Source organism: Strix aluco, chromosome 38, assembly GCF_031877795.1.
Source record: "Strix aluco isolate bStrAlu1 chromosome 38, bStrAlu1.hap1, whole genome shotgun sequence".
NCBI classification, from domain to species: Eukaryota; Metazoa; Chordata; class Aves; order Strigiformes; family Strigidae; genus Strix; species Strix aluco.
In genome coordinates, this window is record NC_133968.1 from 8,150 (window position 1) to 24,098 (window position 15,949).

The 15,949-nt window shown below is 67.9% G+C and overlaps 1 protein-coding gene across 1 annotated transcript in view; it reads right to left on the minus strand.

Annotated features, from left to right (window-relative positions):
* Positions 1-1,894: 1,894 nt before the first annotated feature.
* Positions 1,895-15,949, minus strand: part of NOTCH3 (notch receptor 3) — a 36,836-nt gene continuing 22,781 nt past the window's right edge. Inside the window, 22 exon segments of the mRNA XM_074810695.1 lie at positions 1,895-2,752; positions 2,755-2,952; positions 3,798-3,895; positions 4,714-4,861; positions 5,753-5,854; positions 5,856-5,965; positions 5,968-6,057; positions 6,765-6,927; positions 7,443-7,527; positions 8,223-8,436; positions 9,112-9,260; positions 10,093-10,129; positions 10,132-10,251; positions 10,254-10,358; positions 10,361-10,410; positions 11,731-12,095; positions 12,097-12,270; positions 13,038-13,064; positions 13,067-13,149; positions 14,178-14,306; positions 14,309-14,428; positions 15,141-15,273. Of these exon segments, the coding sequence (XP_074666796.1) occupies positions 2,198-2,752; positions 2,755-2,952; positions 3,798-3,895; positions 4,714-4,861; positions 5,753-5,854; positions 5,856-5,965; positions 5,968-6,057; positions 6,765-6,927; positions 7,443-7,527; positions 8,223-8,436; positions 9,112-9,260; positions 10,093-10,129; positions 10,132-10,251; positions 10,254-10,358; positions 10,361-10,410; positions 11,731-12,095; positions 12,097-12,270; positions 13,038-13,064; positions 13,067-13,149; positions 14,178-14,306; positions 14,309-14,428; positions 15,141-15,273 (3,255 nt within the window). The 3' untranslated portion in view covers positions 1,895-2,197.

Here is a 15,949-nt window from a genome sequence, read left to right on the forward strand (position 1 = left end):
ACAAACGTGTGTGACGTGTCACGTGTCTTTGTGTGACGTTCACATGATGTGACGTGTGCACACACGCGTGACGTGTCATGTGTCTGTGTGACGTTCACGTGATGTGCGCACACGCGTGTGTGATGTGTCACGTGTCTTTGTGTGACGTTCACGTGACATGTGTGCACACGTGTGTGATGTGTCATGTGTCTGTGTGACGTTCACGTGATGTGACGTGTGCGCACACGCGTGTGACGTGTCACGTGTCTGCACACGCGTGTGCCCGCGGTCTCCGTGTGCGCACTCGCGGCCGCGTGACGTGTGGGTTCTCACACGCGTGTCCGTGTGTCCGTGTGCACACGCGTGTGCGGCTCCGCCCCGCCCCCCCCCCCCCTCCCCCCCCCCCCCCCAGCACCCATGGGTGCAGCCAGCAGCGGTGGGGAGGGGTCATTAGCCTTTATTGGGGGGGCGGGGCTGTACAGGGCCAGGGCCCCCCCTGGGGGGGGGTGGGTGGGTGGGGGGCACCCATGGGTGCTGGGGGGTGCTGGGGGGGGGGTGGGTGCGGGGGGGGAGGGGCAGTGGGTGCAGGGGGGGAGGGGCAGCGGGTGCTGGGCTGGAATGTGATGAAGTGCCAAAAATTGGGGGGTGGGGAGACCTGGGGGGGGGTCCCAGGAAATGGGGGGGGCCCCCACGATTGGATGGGGGGGGGGCCCCCAGAATGGGGGTCCCAGGATTTGGGGTGGGGGGGGAGGATCGGGGGGGGGTCCCAGGAAATGGGGGGGGGGGGGTTGTCCCAAGTCTGGGGGGGACCCAAGATTGGGGGGGTCCCCAAATTTGGGGGTTCTGGGGGGGGGGTTCCCAGAATTGGGGTCCCAGGACTGGTGGGGGGGATCCGGGGGGGTTCCAGATTGGGGGGGTCCCACAATTGGGGACCCAAGATTGGGGGGGGGTCCCAAATTCGGGGTTTCTGGGTGGGGGGATCCCCAAAATGGGGGGTCCCAGGACTGGGGGGGGGGGGTGACCCCACTTTGGGGGGGACAGTGATTCTGGGGGGGTCCCAGTTTTTGTTGGGGGGGGTGACCCAGGGCAAGGGGGGGTCCTGGGGGGGTCCCCAAGATGGGGGCGGGGGGCTACACACTCTGCGTACCCAGTACACAAATATGGGGGGGCCCCCAGCCCCCCCTAAACTGGGGGGGGGCGAAGGGGGGGCTGGGGGCCCCCCCGCTACACTCAGTACAAAAATGACCTTTTTTCACCCCAAAAAAATAACCTTTTGAAGAAGGGGGGGGGGGGGGGGGCGAGCACTGGGTGTCCCCAAACCGGGGTGTCCCTGGGGTGCCAGGGCTGGGGGGGTCCCCAGTTTGGGGGTGTCCCCGGGGTGTCCCTGTACTGGGCGTGTCCTTGGGGTGCCCAGTTTGGGGGGGTCCCAGGCTGGGGGTGGCACTGGGGTGGCCCCAGTTTAGGGGTGTCCCTTGGGGTGTCCCCATACTGGGCGTGTCCCCAGTTTGGGGGTGTCCGCATATGGGGGGGGGTGTCACTGGGGTGCCCAGTTTGGGGTGTCCCTTGGGTGTCCCCATACTGGGCGTTGCTCCTTGGGGGGGCCCCACGTGGGGGGTGTCCCCAGTTTGGGGGTGTCCTCATACTGGGGGTGTCCCTGGGTGCCCAGTTTGGGGGTGTCCCCACGTGAGGGGTGTCCCCGGTTTGGGGGTGTCCCCATTTTGGGGGTGTCTCCATACTGGGGGTGTCCCTGGGTGCCCAGTTTGGGGGTGTCCCCACGCGGGGGGGTGTCCCCAGTTTGGGGGTGCCCCGTACTGGGGGTGTCCCTGGGGTGCCCAGTTTGGGGGTGCCCCTTGGGGTGTCCCCACTTTGGGGGTGCCCCTTGGGGGACGGGTGGCCGCCACCCCTCAGGCAAACACCTGCATTTTGGGGGGCTGCTCGGGGGGCGGCGGCGGCGGGGGGGGGGGCAGCTGAGTTTGGGGGGCCCCAGCACGGCCGGACTGGGGGTGGCCTCGGACCAGTCAGAGAGGGAGCGGGGGGAGGGGCTCGCCCACTGCTCGGGGACTCGGGGGAGGGTGTCAAATAGGGGTGCTCAGTGGGCACCCCAAATACCTCCCCTCCGCCCCCCCGCCCCCGAACCCCACCACCGCCCCCCCCGCCGCGGGTACTCCTCCCCCGCCTTGAAAAAAGGGGGCGCGGCGGAGCGGGGGGCCCCCCCTCTTCAGGGGAGAGGGTTGGGGGCCACGGGGAAGGGGGTCGGCGGGGGGTGGGGGGCACCCCACGGCGCCGTGGGGCAGCAGTAGGGTGGGGGCAAAACCTTGAGCTGGGGGGTGTAAAATGGGGTGCACCCCCCCCCCTCCCAACGCCGGGTTACACGGGGTTCCCGGGGGGACCGACTGCGCCACTCGAAGGGGACGGTGACGGTCCCCAAACTCAACCCCCTAAACGGGCGGGGGGGGGACCCCCCGTTAATCGCCCGATGCCCAGGGGGGGCCCTAAGGTGACGGTAAAGGGGGGGGTCCAATCCCGGGGGGGGGAAGAGCCCGGGGGACGTGGGGTTGGGGACGTACGGGGAGTCCAGGGAGTCGACGGGTGACAACGTCACCGAACTCTCCAACCCGGGGGGGCCTTCGCCCCCCAATTTCTTACCCCGCCCCTTGGCCCCCCCCGTTTTACCCCCCAACCGTCGGTTTTTCTTGGCGGCGCCGGCGGGAGGTTTCAAGCCGGGTAAGAAGGAAGTGGGGGGGCCGAGGAGGGGGGTAAAGCGGGATTGGGGGGCAGCGATCCGGGGGGGCTGCGCCCCGCGTTGTGCTCGTCCAGGAGGCGGACGATGTCGTGGTGCATCCGCTCGCGGCCGATGTCCCGCGGGAGCCGGTCCAGGTGATCCGCGATCTCCCGGTTGGCGAAATGGTCCAGGAGGATCTTGGCGGCTTCGTAGCTGCCCTCGCGGGCCGCCAGGAAAAGGGGGGTCTCCTCCTGGGGGGGGGGGGAGAAGGGTTGGGGTCAGTAGGGGCAATGGGGGGGGTCATCTGGGGGCAAGGGGGGGGTCACATGGGGGCAAGGGAGGTAATGGGGGGTCATCTGGGGGCAAGGGAGGCAATGGGGGGTCACATGGGGGCAAGGGGGGCAATGGGGGTTCATCTGGGGGCAAGGGGGGGGTCACATGGGGGCAAGGGAGGTAATGGGGGGTCATCTGGGGGAAAGGGGGCAATGGGGGGTCACATGGGGGCAAGGGGGGCAGTGGGGTTCATCTGGGGGCAAGGGGGGCAATGGGGGGTCATCTGGGGTCAAGGGGGGCAATGGGGGGTCACATGGGGGCAAGGGAGGTAATGGGGGGTCATCTGGGGGAAAGGGGGGCAATGGGGGGTCACATGGGGGCAAGGGGGGCAATGGGGGGTCATCTGGGGGCAATGGGGGCAAGGGGGGGTCATCTGGGGGCAATGAGGTATCTTCTAGGGTCAGTGGGTTCATGGGGTGTCATCTGGGGTCAATAGGGTCAATGGGGTATCTTCTGGGGGCAATGGGGTGTCATGTTGGGGGCAATAGGGTGTCTTCTACGGTCAATGGGGGGTCATCTGGGGTCAATGGGGGCAATGGGGTGTCTAGTTGGGGACAACTGGGGTCAAGGGAACATCTGGGGTCACCAGGGTGTCTCCTGGGGGCCCGCCCCGGGTTCAGGGGATCCCCACAAGGTCCCCGTTTGGGGCAGGGGGTTCCCATTGGGGGTGTCATGGGGGGGAGGGGTCCCATCTGGGCCCAGGGGCTCCTCCCTCAGGGTGTCGGGGGGGTGTCGGGGGTCCTCGGGGGGGGGGGGGTCCCACCTTGCTGTCCTGCATGTCCTTGTTGGCCCCGTTCTTCAGCAGCGCCAACGTCGCCTCCATGTTGTTGACGGCAGCGGCCCAGTGCAGGGCGGACTTCCCTGGGGAGGGAGACAAAAGGGGGGGGTCACCCCCTGCCCCCCACCCCCCAGCACCCCCCCACCGACCCACCCCACCTGGGGGGGAGGGGTCACCCCATCCTCAACCCCCCAAGGGATCCCAGATACCTTCCATGGACGCCCCACCAGCACCCACTGTTGGGGGGGGTGTCACCCCATTCCTTCCCCCAAGACCCCCCCAAGCACCCACTAATCTTTGGGGGGGGGTCTCCACATCCTCAACCCCTCCAAGGGACCCTTGACCCAACACTCACTGTTGGGGGGGGTCACCCCATCCCTAACGCCCCCCCATCCAACACCCATCACCTCAACGGTTGAGGTTCCTCAACCTCAACCCTCCCAAAGGACCCTCCCCAGGACCTCAGCTGCCCCCCAACCCCCCAAGGGCTCCCCTCTGCCCCCCATCTCCCCCTTAACCTGGGGGTTACCCCATCCCACCCCCACCCCCACTCTGCCCCCCAGCACCCATCAACCCCCCATGGTTGAGGTTCCTCAACAGTTGAGGTTCCTCAAACTCAACCCCCCAGAGGACCCTCCACAGGTCCTCAGCTGCCCCCCAACCCCCCCAAGGGCTCTTCCCTGCCCCCCATCTCCCCCTTTTTTTGGGGGGGGGTCACCGGCGTCACCATCCCCCCCCACCCTCCCCTCCAGCACCCATCATCAACATCAACCCAAGGTTGAGGTTCCTCAACCTCAACCCTCCCAAAGGACCCTCCCCCCTATTCAGCTGCCCCCTCACCCCTCCAAAGGGGCCCCACCCCACACCCCCTCCTCCATTTTGGGGGTCCCCCAGCCCCCACCGGTCTCATCGACGGCGTTGACATCGGCGTGGCAGGCGATGAGCTCCTCCACCATCCCCTCCACCGCCAGCCGGGCCGCCAGGATGAGCGCGGTGGAGCCGTCGCCCATGCGGGCGTCCAGGTCCGTGGAGCGGTTACGGATCAGGATCTGGGGGGTGGGGGGGGGGGGACACACACAACCGGATGTGGGGGGGGCAGGGGGTCCCCACCCCATGGCCATGAAGGATGTCCCCTGGCAGCACCCTGCGCCCCCTGGTCATGGAAGATGCTCCATGACATCACCCTGTGCCTCATGACCACGGTGGGTGCCCCACAACTGTGTTGGGTTCCCCATGGCCATGTTGGATGCCCCATGTCCATGTTGGGTTCCCTATGACCACATTGGGTGTCCCACGACCACACTGGGTGCCCCATGACCATGTTGGGTGCCCCATGATCGTGCTGGGTTCCCAACCACCATGCTGGGTGCCCCATGACTGTGTTCGGTTCCCAATCATCACATTGGGTGCCCCATGACCATGTTGGGTGCCCATGACCATGCTGGGTGCCCCATGACTGTGTTGGGTTCCCAATGACCATGCTGGGTGCCCCATGCCCATGCTGGGTGCCCACACCCACGTTGGGTGCCCCACGACTGTGTTGGGTTCCCAGTCACCACGTTGGGTGCCCCATGACGGTGTTGGGTTCCCAATCATCATGTTAGGTGCTCCATGACCATGTTGGGTGCCCCATGACCATGTTGGGTTCCCAATGACCACACTGGGTTCCTCATGCCCATGCTGGGTGCCCCATGACCGTGTTGGGTTCCCAATCACCACGTTGGGTGCCCCATGACCATGTTGGGTGCCCCATGACCATGTTGGGTTCCCAATGACCACATTGGGTTCCTCATGCCCATGCTGGGTGCCCCACACCCACGTTGGGTGCCCCATGACCGTGTTGGGTTCCCAATCACCACGTTGGGTGCCCCATGACCGTGTTGGGTGCCCCATACCCACACTGCGTGCCCCATGCCGCTGCCAGGCGCCCACGCCCTCACCTGGAAGACCCCCTGGGCGTCGGCAGTGACGGCAGCGTGCAGCGGCGTGCGCCCCGTGTTGTCCTGGGCATTGGTGTCGGCGCCGGCGTCCAAGAGGCGCTTTGGCGGCGTCGGCGCGGGCGTAGCGGGCGGCGAGGTGCAGCGCGGTCTCGCCGTACGGTCCGTCTGGGCGCCCCAGGCTGGCACCCTGGCAGATGAGGTCACCGATGATGCGGCTGAGGCGTCGTCACCCTCCTCGTCCTCGGCCACCTCGGCCTCCAGGCCGCCCCCGCAGAAGGAGGCCAACATCAGGGGGGTGAAGCCATCTGTGGGTGGGGGGGGGGTGGGGTGGTGGTGGCGGGTTCCCTGGGGGTCTCCCGGCCGGTGTCACCCACCTGGGATGGCGCCTCAAGGACCCTCCCCATGCCCATGGTGGCCCCTGGACCCTCTACCAGCTCTTCCCACCCCATAGTGGCCCCCCATGCCCATGGTGGCCACCATGGCCCTCGTCCCACCCCATAGTGGCCCCCCATGCCCATGGTGGCCCCCCATGCCCCACGTCCATCCCACGAGGCCCCATGGTGGCCCCCCCATGCCCATGGTGGCCTCTGGACCCTCCACCAGCTCTACCTGCCCCATGATGGCCCCCATGACCCACATCCATCCCATGTGGCCCCATGGTGACCCCCCACACCCATGATGGCCCCTGGACCCTACATCAGCTCTACCTGACCCCATGGTGTCCCCAATGCCCATGGTGGCCTCCATAGGCCACATTCAACTCACCTGCCCCATCATGGCCCCCCATGCTCATGGTGATCCCCCACACACCCCACATCCCTCCTGTCTGGCCCCATGGTGGCCCCCCACATCCATCTCACTTGGCCCCATAGTGGCCTCTCCATGCCCATGGTGGTCCCCCATAGCATGTCCCTCTTCCCTAGCCCCATAGTGCCCCACCCCTACTGTCCCCCCCAACCCCACAGTGCCCCCCAATGCCCTGGAGGGCTCTGGGTGCCCCCGGCCACCCCACCTGGCCCGCGGACGTTGACGTCCACACAGTCAGAGTCGAACTCGCCCTGGGGCGGCGTCAGGGCCATGGCGGGCGGCACGCGGATGTCGGCGGCGACCAGGTGGTGCTGGGTCCACTGCCGGCAGTCCACGGGGTCCGGGGGCTCCGCACCCGCCTCCCCCACCTGCCCGTGCACCCGCTCACGTGGGTGCTGGACCCCCAACCATGAGGGTGCTGGGGAGCCCCTGACTATGGTGGGGCTGGACCCCCACCCATGATGGTGCCTGGCCTTGGGGAACCTGGGACCCCCCCCACCCATGAGGGTGCTGGAACCCCACCCATGGGGGTTCTGGGAATCCCCTGCCCATGGTGGTGCTGGGCCCCCACCCATGAGGGTGATGAACCCCCACTCATGATGGTGCCTGGCCTAGGGGGAGCTGGGACCCCCACCCATGAGGGTGTTGGGACCCCCCACCCACAAGGGTGCCATGGTGTGGGGGTGACAGGACCCCCCCAAACTCACCAGGGTGCCAGCACTCCCCACCCACACGGGTCCCAGTGCCCAGGGGCACCGGGACCCCCCCCTACCCACACCAGTGCCTGGATATGGGGGTGCCAGGACCCCCCACAGCCCCGAGGGTTCCCAGGGTGGGGGTACAACCCCCCCCCTCCCATCCCCCAAGTGCCCCCCTGGGGTACCTTGAGCCTCTTGGCCTCGGGGCAGTCGCCGTCCAGCCACTCCTCTGAGGGGTCCCCCATGAGGGTCTCCCCCTTCCCCATGGTCCTGGGGGGGGGCACGGCTGTGAGCTGGGTGCCCCCCACCCTATTTACCTGGGCTGGGGGGGACAGGGCACCCCGAAACCCGAGGGGTTGGTGCCCCCCCCAATCTTGGAGTGAGCTGGGACCATCCCAGGGGCCGGGGGGTCTTGGAGGGGGTGGGGAGTGAGACCTAGTGACCCCCCCCCCCCAAGCTGAACCCCCAGCCCCAGTGACCCCCCCACCCCAGTGACCCTTCCGCCAGGACCCCCAGTCCCAGTGCCCCCCCGGTTCCACCAGTGCCCCCCACAGCCCCAGTGCCCCCCCAGTTGTACTGGGACACACAAATTCAGTGCCCCCCCCAAGCTGCACTGGGACCCCCAACCCAGGTGCCCTCACCCCCCCAGTTACACTGGGATCCCCCCAAGTTGTACTGGGAACACCCAGAGCCCCAGTGCCCCCCAGTTACATTGGGAGCCCCAACCCAGTGCCCCCCAGTTGCACTGGAACCCCCCCAGTTGCACCAGGACCCCCAATCCCAGTCTCCCCCATTTGTACTGGGACTCCCACCCCCAGTACCCCCCCCAGTTGCACCAGGATCCCCAACCCCAGTCCCCCACAAGTTCCACTGGGACCCCCAGCCCCAGTGCTCACCCTCCCTGAGCCCCAGTATCCCCCCAGTTCCACCAGTCCCACCCTCCAGTGCCCCCCCCAGCCCCTCACTTCATGCCCAGGGCGTCCTGTCCCACGGGCTCCCGCCGGTCCCGGTTGCCGTCCTTGGCCAGGCTGAAGCCCTCAGGGAACCAGAGGGTGCTCTGCTCCCGCCGCCGCCGGGCCACCAGCACCCCCAGCACCGCGATGGCCAGCAGGATGACACCCCCCACCACCACCAACGGCAGCAGCCGCACCGGGTCCGGCGCCTCGGGCAGCTTGTCACCTGCAGGGGGGGACTCAACGTCATGGTGGTGTCACCATGGAGGTGCCAAGAACGTTGAGGATCTTATCATGGTGGTGGCACCATGGAGAGGACAAGAACACGGAGGGTCTTGTGATGGTGGTGGCATCATGGAAGCACCAAGAACATGGAGGGTCTCATCATGGTGGTGCCACCATGGACATGCCAAGCACGTTGAGGATCTTATCGTGGTGGTGGCACCATGGAGGCACCAAGAACATGGAGAATCTTGTGATGGTGGTGGCACCATGGAGGTGCCAACAACATGGAGGGTTTCAACATGATGGTGGCACCATGGAGAGGCCAAGAAAATGGAGGGTCTCAACATGATGGTGCTACCATGGAGGTGCCAAGAACATGGAGGATCTTGTCATGGTGGTGGCACCCACAAGCTAGGGACACTGTCATGGTGGTGGCACCATGGAAGCACCAAGAACATGAAGGATCTCATCATGGAGGTGGCCCCATGGAGGCACCAAGAACATGGAAGGTCTTGTGATGATGGTGCCACCATGGAGGTGCCAAGAATGTTGAGGATCTCATCATGGAGGTGGCACCATGGAGGCGCCAAGCACATGGAGGATCTCAGAACAACATTGGGGCCACCTCCTCCCCTGTGGGGACCTTGTCCCCAAGGGCCCCCGGGAGGTCCCTCACCGCGCACGGCCTTGATGGGGTAGGGGAACTGGAGACGCTCCAGCGCGGAGAGGGCGGCCAGGTAGTCGGCGGCGCTGCGGGTGTCGGGGAAGCACTTGCCGGACGCTTGTGCGCACAGGCGGTTGTCGATCTCCAGCGTCACCACCGAGCTGCCAGGGGGACCCCGCGGGGGTCAGGGGGACATGGGGGACCACGGCTCCGTGGCACCCACAGACCGTGGCACTCGTGGTCTCGTGACCCGAGATAGCCGATGGGTTCATGGCTTCTGGCACCCAACACCCATGGCCCTATGACCTCCTGACCCATGGCACCCATGTCACATGACCCTAGACACCCAGCACCCATGGTCCCACAAGTCACAGGCACCCATGACCTTCTGCCCATGTCCCCAGCACCACCTTCCCATGTCCCCATGTCCCCATCTGATGTTCCCCCCATCCCATGTCCCAAACACCTCCATCCCGTGTCCATCACCACCCCCTCCCCATGTCCCCATGTCCCCCTCCACCACCATCCCATGTCCCCCACGTCCCCCTGACCCATCCCCATCTCATGTCCCCCACGTCCCCATCTGATGTCCCCCCATCCTATGCCCATCACCACCACCCCCCATGTTCCCATGTCCCCCATCCATGTCCCCATGCCCTCCACGTCCCCCTGACCCATCCCCATCCCATGTCCCCCATCCCACGTCCCCCTCCACCATCATCCCACGTCCCCCATGTCCCCCTGCCCATCCTCATCCCATGTCCCCCTCCACCATCATCGTGTCCCCTCCATGTGCCCCTGATCATCCCTATCCCATGTCCCCCATGTCCCTATCTGATGTCCCCCCCATCCTATGTCCATCACCACCACCCCCCACGTCCCCATCCCATGTCCCCCATGTCCCCCTGACCCATCCCCATCCCACGTCCCCACATCCCCATGTCCCCCTCCCCACCATCGCACATCCCCACCCCATGCCACCCCCGCCCTCACCCGATGACCTCGGGGGCCACCTCCCTCCTCCGCAGCCGTTGGGTCGGTAGTAGGGTTGGATCATGTAGTTGCCGTCGGTATCCAGGCGGAAGCGCAGGGACGTGCGCAGGATGGCGCTGAGCCGCTGGAGGAAGGCGGCGCTGGTCCGGCGCAGCTCCTGGGGGGCAGCAGGACGGTGACCACCAGCACCCCCCGCGCCAGCGCCTCGGGGACCTCCTGGGCACAATCCAGCCCGTCCCAGCCGCACTCTTCGCTGTTGCAGCCTTGTCGCAGCGGCCGTCGGCGAAGTGGTCGGAGCAGTACTGCTCGTAGACAGGGCTGGGGGAGGCGCTGAGGTGGGTGGGGGGCGAGGGGGGCGTGGGGGATGTGGGGACATGGGGGGGGAGATGGGGACATGGGGACACATGGGGGGACACGGGGGGGAGATGGGATGTGGGTGGGAGATGAGGACATGGGGGCACAGGGACTTTGGTGGGACATGGGTGGGATGTGGGGACACGTGGGGGGACACAGGGACATGGGGGACACGGGGGGGACATGGGGATGTGGGTGGGACATGGTGGGATGTAGGGACATGGGGACACAGGGACATGGGGACATAGGTGGGATGTGGGGACATGGGGACACATGGGGGGACACGGGGACATGGGGGGGATGTGGGTAGGAGATGGGGACTTGGGTGAGACATGGGTGGGATGTGGGGACATTGGGGACATGGGGACACAGAGGAACAGGGGTGAGACATGGGAACGTGGAGACATGGGGGACACATGGACATGGGGACATGGGGGAGAGATGGGGACATGGGGACACATGAGGGGACACAGGGAAATGGGAGGGACAGGGGGACATCGGGGGACATTAGGGGACATCAGGGGACATGGGGGATTGAGGGAGACATCAGGCACAGGGGGGACACAGGGACAGACGTGGGGGGCACACAGTGCCACAGGGGGGTGACCCACGGTGACAAAGGGGGACCTGTGGGGACAGGAGGTGGCCTCTGGGGACAGGGGGTGGCCCATGGGGACACGGTGGCCCCTGGGGACAGGAGGTGGCTCCTGGGGACAGGGGGTGGCCCATGGGACAGGGTGGCCCCTGAGGACAAGGAGTGGCTGGTGGGGACAAGGTGTGACCCATGGGGACAGGGTGGTCCCTGGGGACAGGGGTTGGCCTGTGGGGACAGGGGGTGACCCGTGGGGACAGGGTGGCCCGTGGGGACAGGAGGGGGCCCCTGGGAACAGGAGGTGACCCATGGGACAGGGTGTCCCATGGGGACAGGAGGTGGCTCCTGGGGGCAGGGGGTGACCTGTGGGGACAGGGGGTGACCCATGGGGACAGGGTGGCCCCTGGGGACAAGGAGTGGCTGGTGGGGACAGGGTGAGACCCATGGGGACAGGGTGGCCCCTGGGACAGGGGTTGGCCTGTGGGGACAGGAGGGGGCCCCTGGGAACAGGAGGTGACCCATGGGGATGGGGGGTGACCCGTGGGGACAGCGTGGCCCATGGGGACAGGAGGTGGCTCCTGGGGACAGGGGGTGACCTGTGTGGACAGGGGGTGGCCCGTGGGGACAGGAGGTGGCTCCTGGGGACAGGGGGCGACCTGTGGGGACAGGGGGTGGCCCGTGGGGACACTCACTTGCAGGCCCGGTGGGGGGGGCGGCAGTCGAAGTTGTCGTAGAGGCAGTGGGGGCTGTCGCAGCCCCGGTCGCAGCGGCTGTTGTTGAAGAGGGGGGGACACTCGGGGACCCCGCAGTGTCCCCAGGGGTCCCCCACCAAGAGGGAACAGTCCCCCCCGTCCCACTGGCACCCGGGGGTGTTACACTCCCGGTGACAAACCCCGTCCCCCGCTTTCCCCCCGCACCCCCCCTCGCAGGTCATTTCGGGGGGGGGGAGGAGTTGGGGACCCCCTTGACATCGGGGACCCCCGAAACCCGGCGGGCACAGGCAGCGGGTGAAGGGGGGGCGGGGCGAAGGGACGCAGGTGCCACCGTGGAGGCAGGCGTTCGGGGGGGCAGGTGACGTTGGTGGCCTCGGGGGGGTGGCACTGGGGACCCCCGAAGCCGGGGGGGCAGAGGCAGCGGGGGCCGGCGGGGGAGGGGAGGCAGCTGCCGCCGTTGGCACAGGCGAGGTCCAGGCAGGAGAGCGGGCGGGTGTCGCAGTGGGGACCCCCGAAACCCTGGGGGGGGAACGGGAGGAAGGGGGGGGGGGGGTCAGGGTGGGGGGGGCACCCAAGGTGGGGGGGGTGATGGGGCAGCCAGCCCCCCCCCGCCCACTCTGTGCCACCCCATAGCACCCCATAGCACCCCCCCCCATGGCAATGGGTGTACCCAGACCCCTGCCCACCCCATAGCACCCCCCAGCACCCCCCAGCACCCCATAGCACCCAGCCCCCCCCAGCCCCCTCCCCACTCTATAGCACCCAGCACCCCTCAGCACCCACCCCCATGGCTCCGGGTGCACCCAGCCCCCTGCCCACCCTATAGCACCCAGCACCCTCCCAGCCCCCCTCCAGCCCCCTGCCCACCCTATAGCACCCTATAGCACCCAGCACCCTCCCATCCCCCCCCCCAGCCCCCCTGCCCACCCTATAGCACCCTGTATCACCCCATAGAACCCCCCAGCACCCCCCCATGGCACTGGGAGCACCCGCCCCCCTGCCCACCCTATAGCACCCCCCAGCACCCAGCCCCCAGCCCCCTGTAACACCCCATAGCACCCAGCCCCCTCCCAGCCCCCCCTCCAGCCCTCTGCCCACCCCATAGCACCCCCAGCACCCCCCCCACAGCACCCCATAGCACCCAGCCCCCTCCCAGCCCCCCCCAGCCCCTGCCCACCCTATAGCACCCCCAACCCCAGCCCTATGCCCACCCCTTGTGCCCCCCCGCCCCGAGGCCCACGCAGGGTGGGGGGGGTTGGGTGGGGGGGGGGGGTGCCCGCACTCACGGGGGGGCAGCGACAGGCGTAGCCGCGGGGGTGCCGGGCTCGGGCTGGCAGCGCCCCCCGTGGCGACAGGGCAGGGACTGGCAGGGGTTCACCAGGCTCTGGCACCGCTGGCCTGGGGGGGGCACACACGGGGGGGGGGGGGGACAGCGGGGGGTCAGGGGAGAGGGGACAGACACCCCCCCCCCACCCCAGGGTGGGCACACGAGGTGCCAGTCACCCTGCCTGCACTCTGCCTGCACTGGCACCCTGACCCATCCCCCCCCCCCCCCCCGACACCCCCCCAGCACCCATAACCCCCCCCGGCAGCACCCACTGGGGAAACAAGCCTGGTAGTGGGCACCCAGCACCCCTCCCACGACCCCCTGACCCCACCAGACACCCCCCGCACCCCCCCGGCACCCCCCCATGTCCCATTACCCGCCCTGACCCCCCCACAGCACCCACCGGTGAAGCGGGCTGGCAGGGGGCACGAGGCGTTGGCACCCAGCACCCCCTGGCACCCCCTTACCCCCCAACATCCTCCTGGCACCCCCTTACCCCCCCTTTACCCCTCTTGACACCCCCTGGCACCCATTCCCCCCCCCCCAGCACCCCGTTGCCCCCCCAGCACCCACCAGTGAAGCCGGGCTGTCATGGGACATGGAAGGCGTTGGCACCCAGCACCCCCTGTCCCCCCCTTACCCCCCCTGGCACCCTCTGGCACCCTCCTGGCACCCCCTTACCCCCCCTTTACCCCTCTTGACACCCCCTGGCACCCCTTACCCCCCCCAGCACCCCGTTGCCCCCCCAGCACCCACCGGTGAAGCCAGGCAGGCAGCAGCAGTGGAAGGCGTTGGCACCCAGCACCCCCTGTCCCCCCCTTACCCCCCAACATCCTCCTGGCACCCCCTTACCCCCACTTTACCCTCTTGACACCCCCCTGGCACCCCTTACCCCCCCCAGCACCCCGTTGCCCCCCCAGCACCCCACCGGTGAATCCAGGCTGGCATGGGACATGGAAGGCGTTGGCACCCAGCACCCCGTCCCCCCCTTACCCCCCAACATCCTCCTGGCACCCCCTTACCCCCCCTTTACCCCTCTTGACACCCCCCTGTCCCCCCCTTACCCCCCCCAGCACCCCGTTGCCCCCCCAGCACCCACCGGTGAAGCCGGGCAGGCAGAGGCAGCGGAAGGCGTTGGCGCCCTGGACGCAGGCGCGGGTGCCGGGGGGGGTGGCAGGCCGGCTGTGACACTCGTTGACGTCCCCCTCGCAGCGGGCGCCCGTGTAGCCGGGGGGCAGGCGCAGCCGAACCCCCCCACCCCGTCCACGCACGTCCCGTTGTGGAGGCACTTGGGTGCCTGGGTGCCGGCGGGGGGGGCACAGTCGTCCTCGTTGATCTCACACAGGACCCCTGTGGGGACGGGGACATCGTGGGGGGACGGGGGGGGGACACCCTGGGTGTGTGTGTGGGGGGGACACACACTGATGGGTGCCACTGTGGGGTGGGGATGTGGGGACCCTGGTGGGTGACACGAGTGGGGGAGGGGACCAGTTCATGGGCACCCTGGGGTGGGGACATGGGGACCCTGATGGGTGCCACCATGGGACATGGGGGGTCCCTTCCCACCAGCACCCAACGGGGACACGGGGGTCCCTTCCCATCAGCACCCAAGGTCATGGGGACATGGGGGGTCCCTTCCCACCAGCACCAGCGGGGACACGGGGCTCCCTTCCCACCAGCACCCAGCGGGGACACGGGGCTCCCTTCCCACCAGCACCCAAGGTCATGGGGTCCCTTCCCACCAGCACCCAAGGTCATGGGGACATGGGGGTCCCTTCCCACCAGCACCCAACGGGGACACGGGGGTCCCTTCCCACCAGCACCCAAGGTCATGGGGACATGGGGGTCCCTTCCCACCAGCACCCAACGGGGACATGGGGGGTCCCTTCCACCAGCACCCAAGGTCATGGGGACATGGGGTCCCTTCCCACCAGCACCCAAGGTCATGGGGTCCCTTCCCACCAGCACCCAATGGGGACATGGGGGTCCCTTCCCACCGCCCACCCCCACCGTGGGGCCACATCCGGGGTCCCCCATGTCCCCGAGGGTCCCGAGCACCCACCCAGGGTGCCGGGGGGGCAGGAGCAGAGGTAGCGGCCCACGAGGTCGAGGCAGGTGCCCCCGTTCTGGCAGGGCCGTGACTGGCACTCGTCCACCTCCAGCTGGCACTGGTGGCCCACGTAGCCCGGCGGGCACTGCGGGGACAGCACCCATGGGTGCCCCAGCACCTCCGTACCACCACCCCAACCTCCAGGGCACAGTACAGGGGGGGCAGGCACCCGAGGGCACCCCAAAAGAGTCATCTGAGCCCCAAATGCTGTGGTTGGGAGGGGGAGCACCCATGGGTGCTCCAGGGCAGAGGCACCCATCACCCAAGGGACCCCTCACCCAAGGGCAATGCCACCCTCAGTGATAGGAGGGGTGAGACAGGCACCCATGGGTGCCCTCACCATGGGGAGATGCCCTGGCACCCCAAAAATCTCATCTGAGCCCCAAAAGCAGTGGTTGGGTCAGGAGAGCACCCATGGGTGGAGGCACCCATCACCCAAAGGACCCTTCACACCACCCTTGGTGGCTTGAGGGGTGAGATGGGCACCCATGGGTGCCCTCATCATGGGGAGATGCCCTAGCACCCCAAAAACCTCATCTGAGCCCCAGACATGGTGGTTGGGTAGGGAGAACACCCATGGGTGCTCCAGGGCGGAGGCACCCATCACCCAAGGGACCCATCACCCAAGGGTGATGTCACCCTTGGTGGCTTGAGGGGTGAGGAGGGCACCCATGGGTGCTGCTGCACCCCACCCCTGGCAGAACTGGGCTGGTTGGGCACAGACCCCTCAAACCCGTGGACACCCATGGGTGCCCTCATCA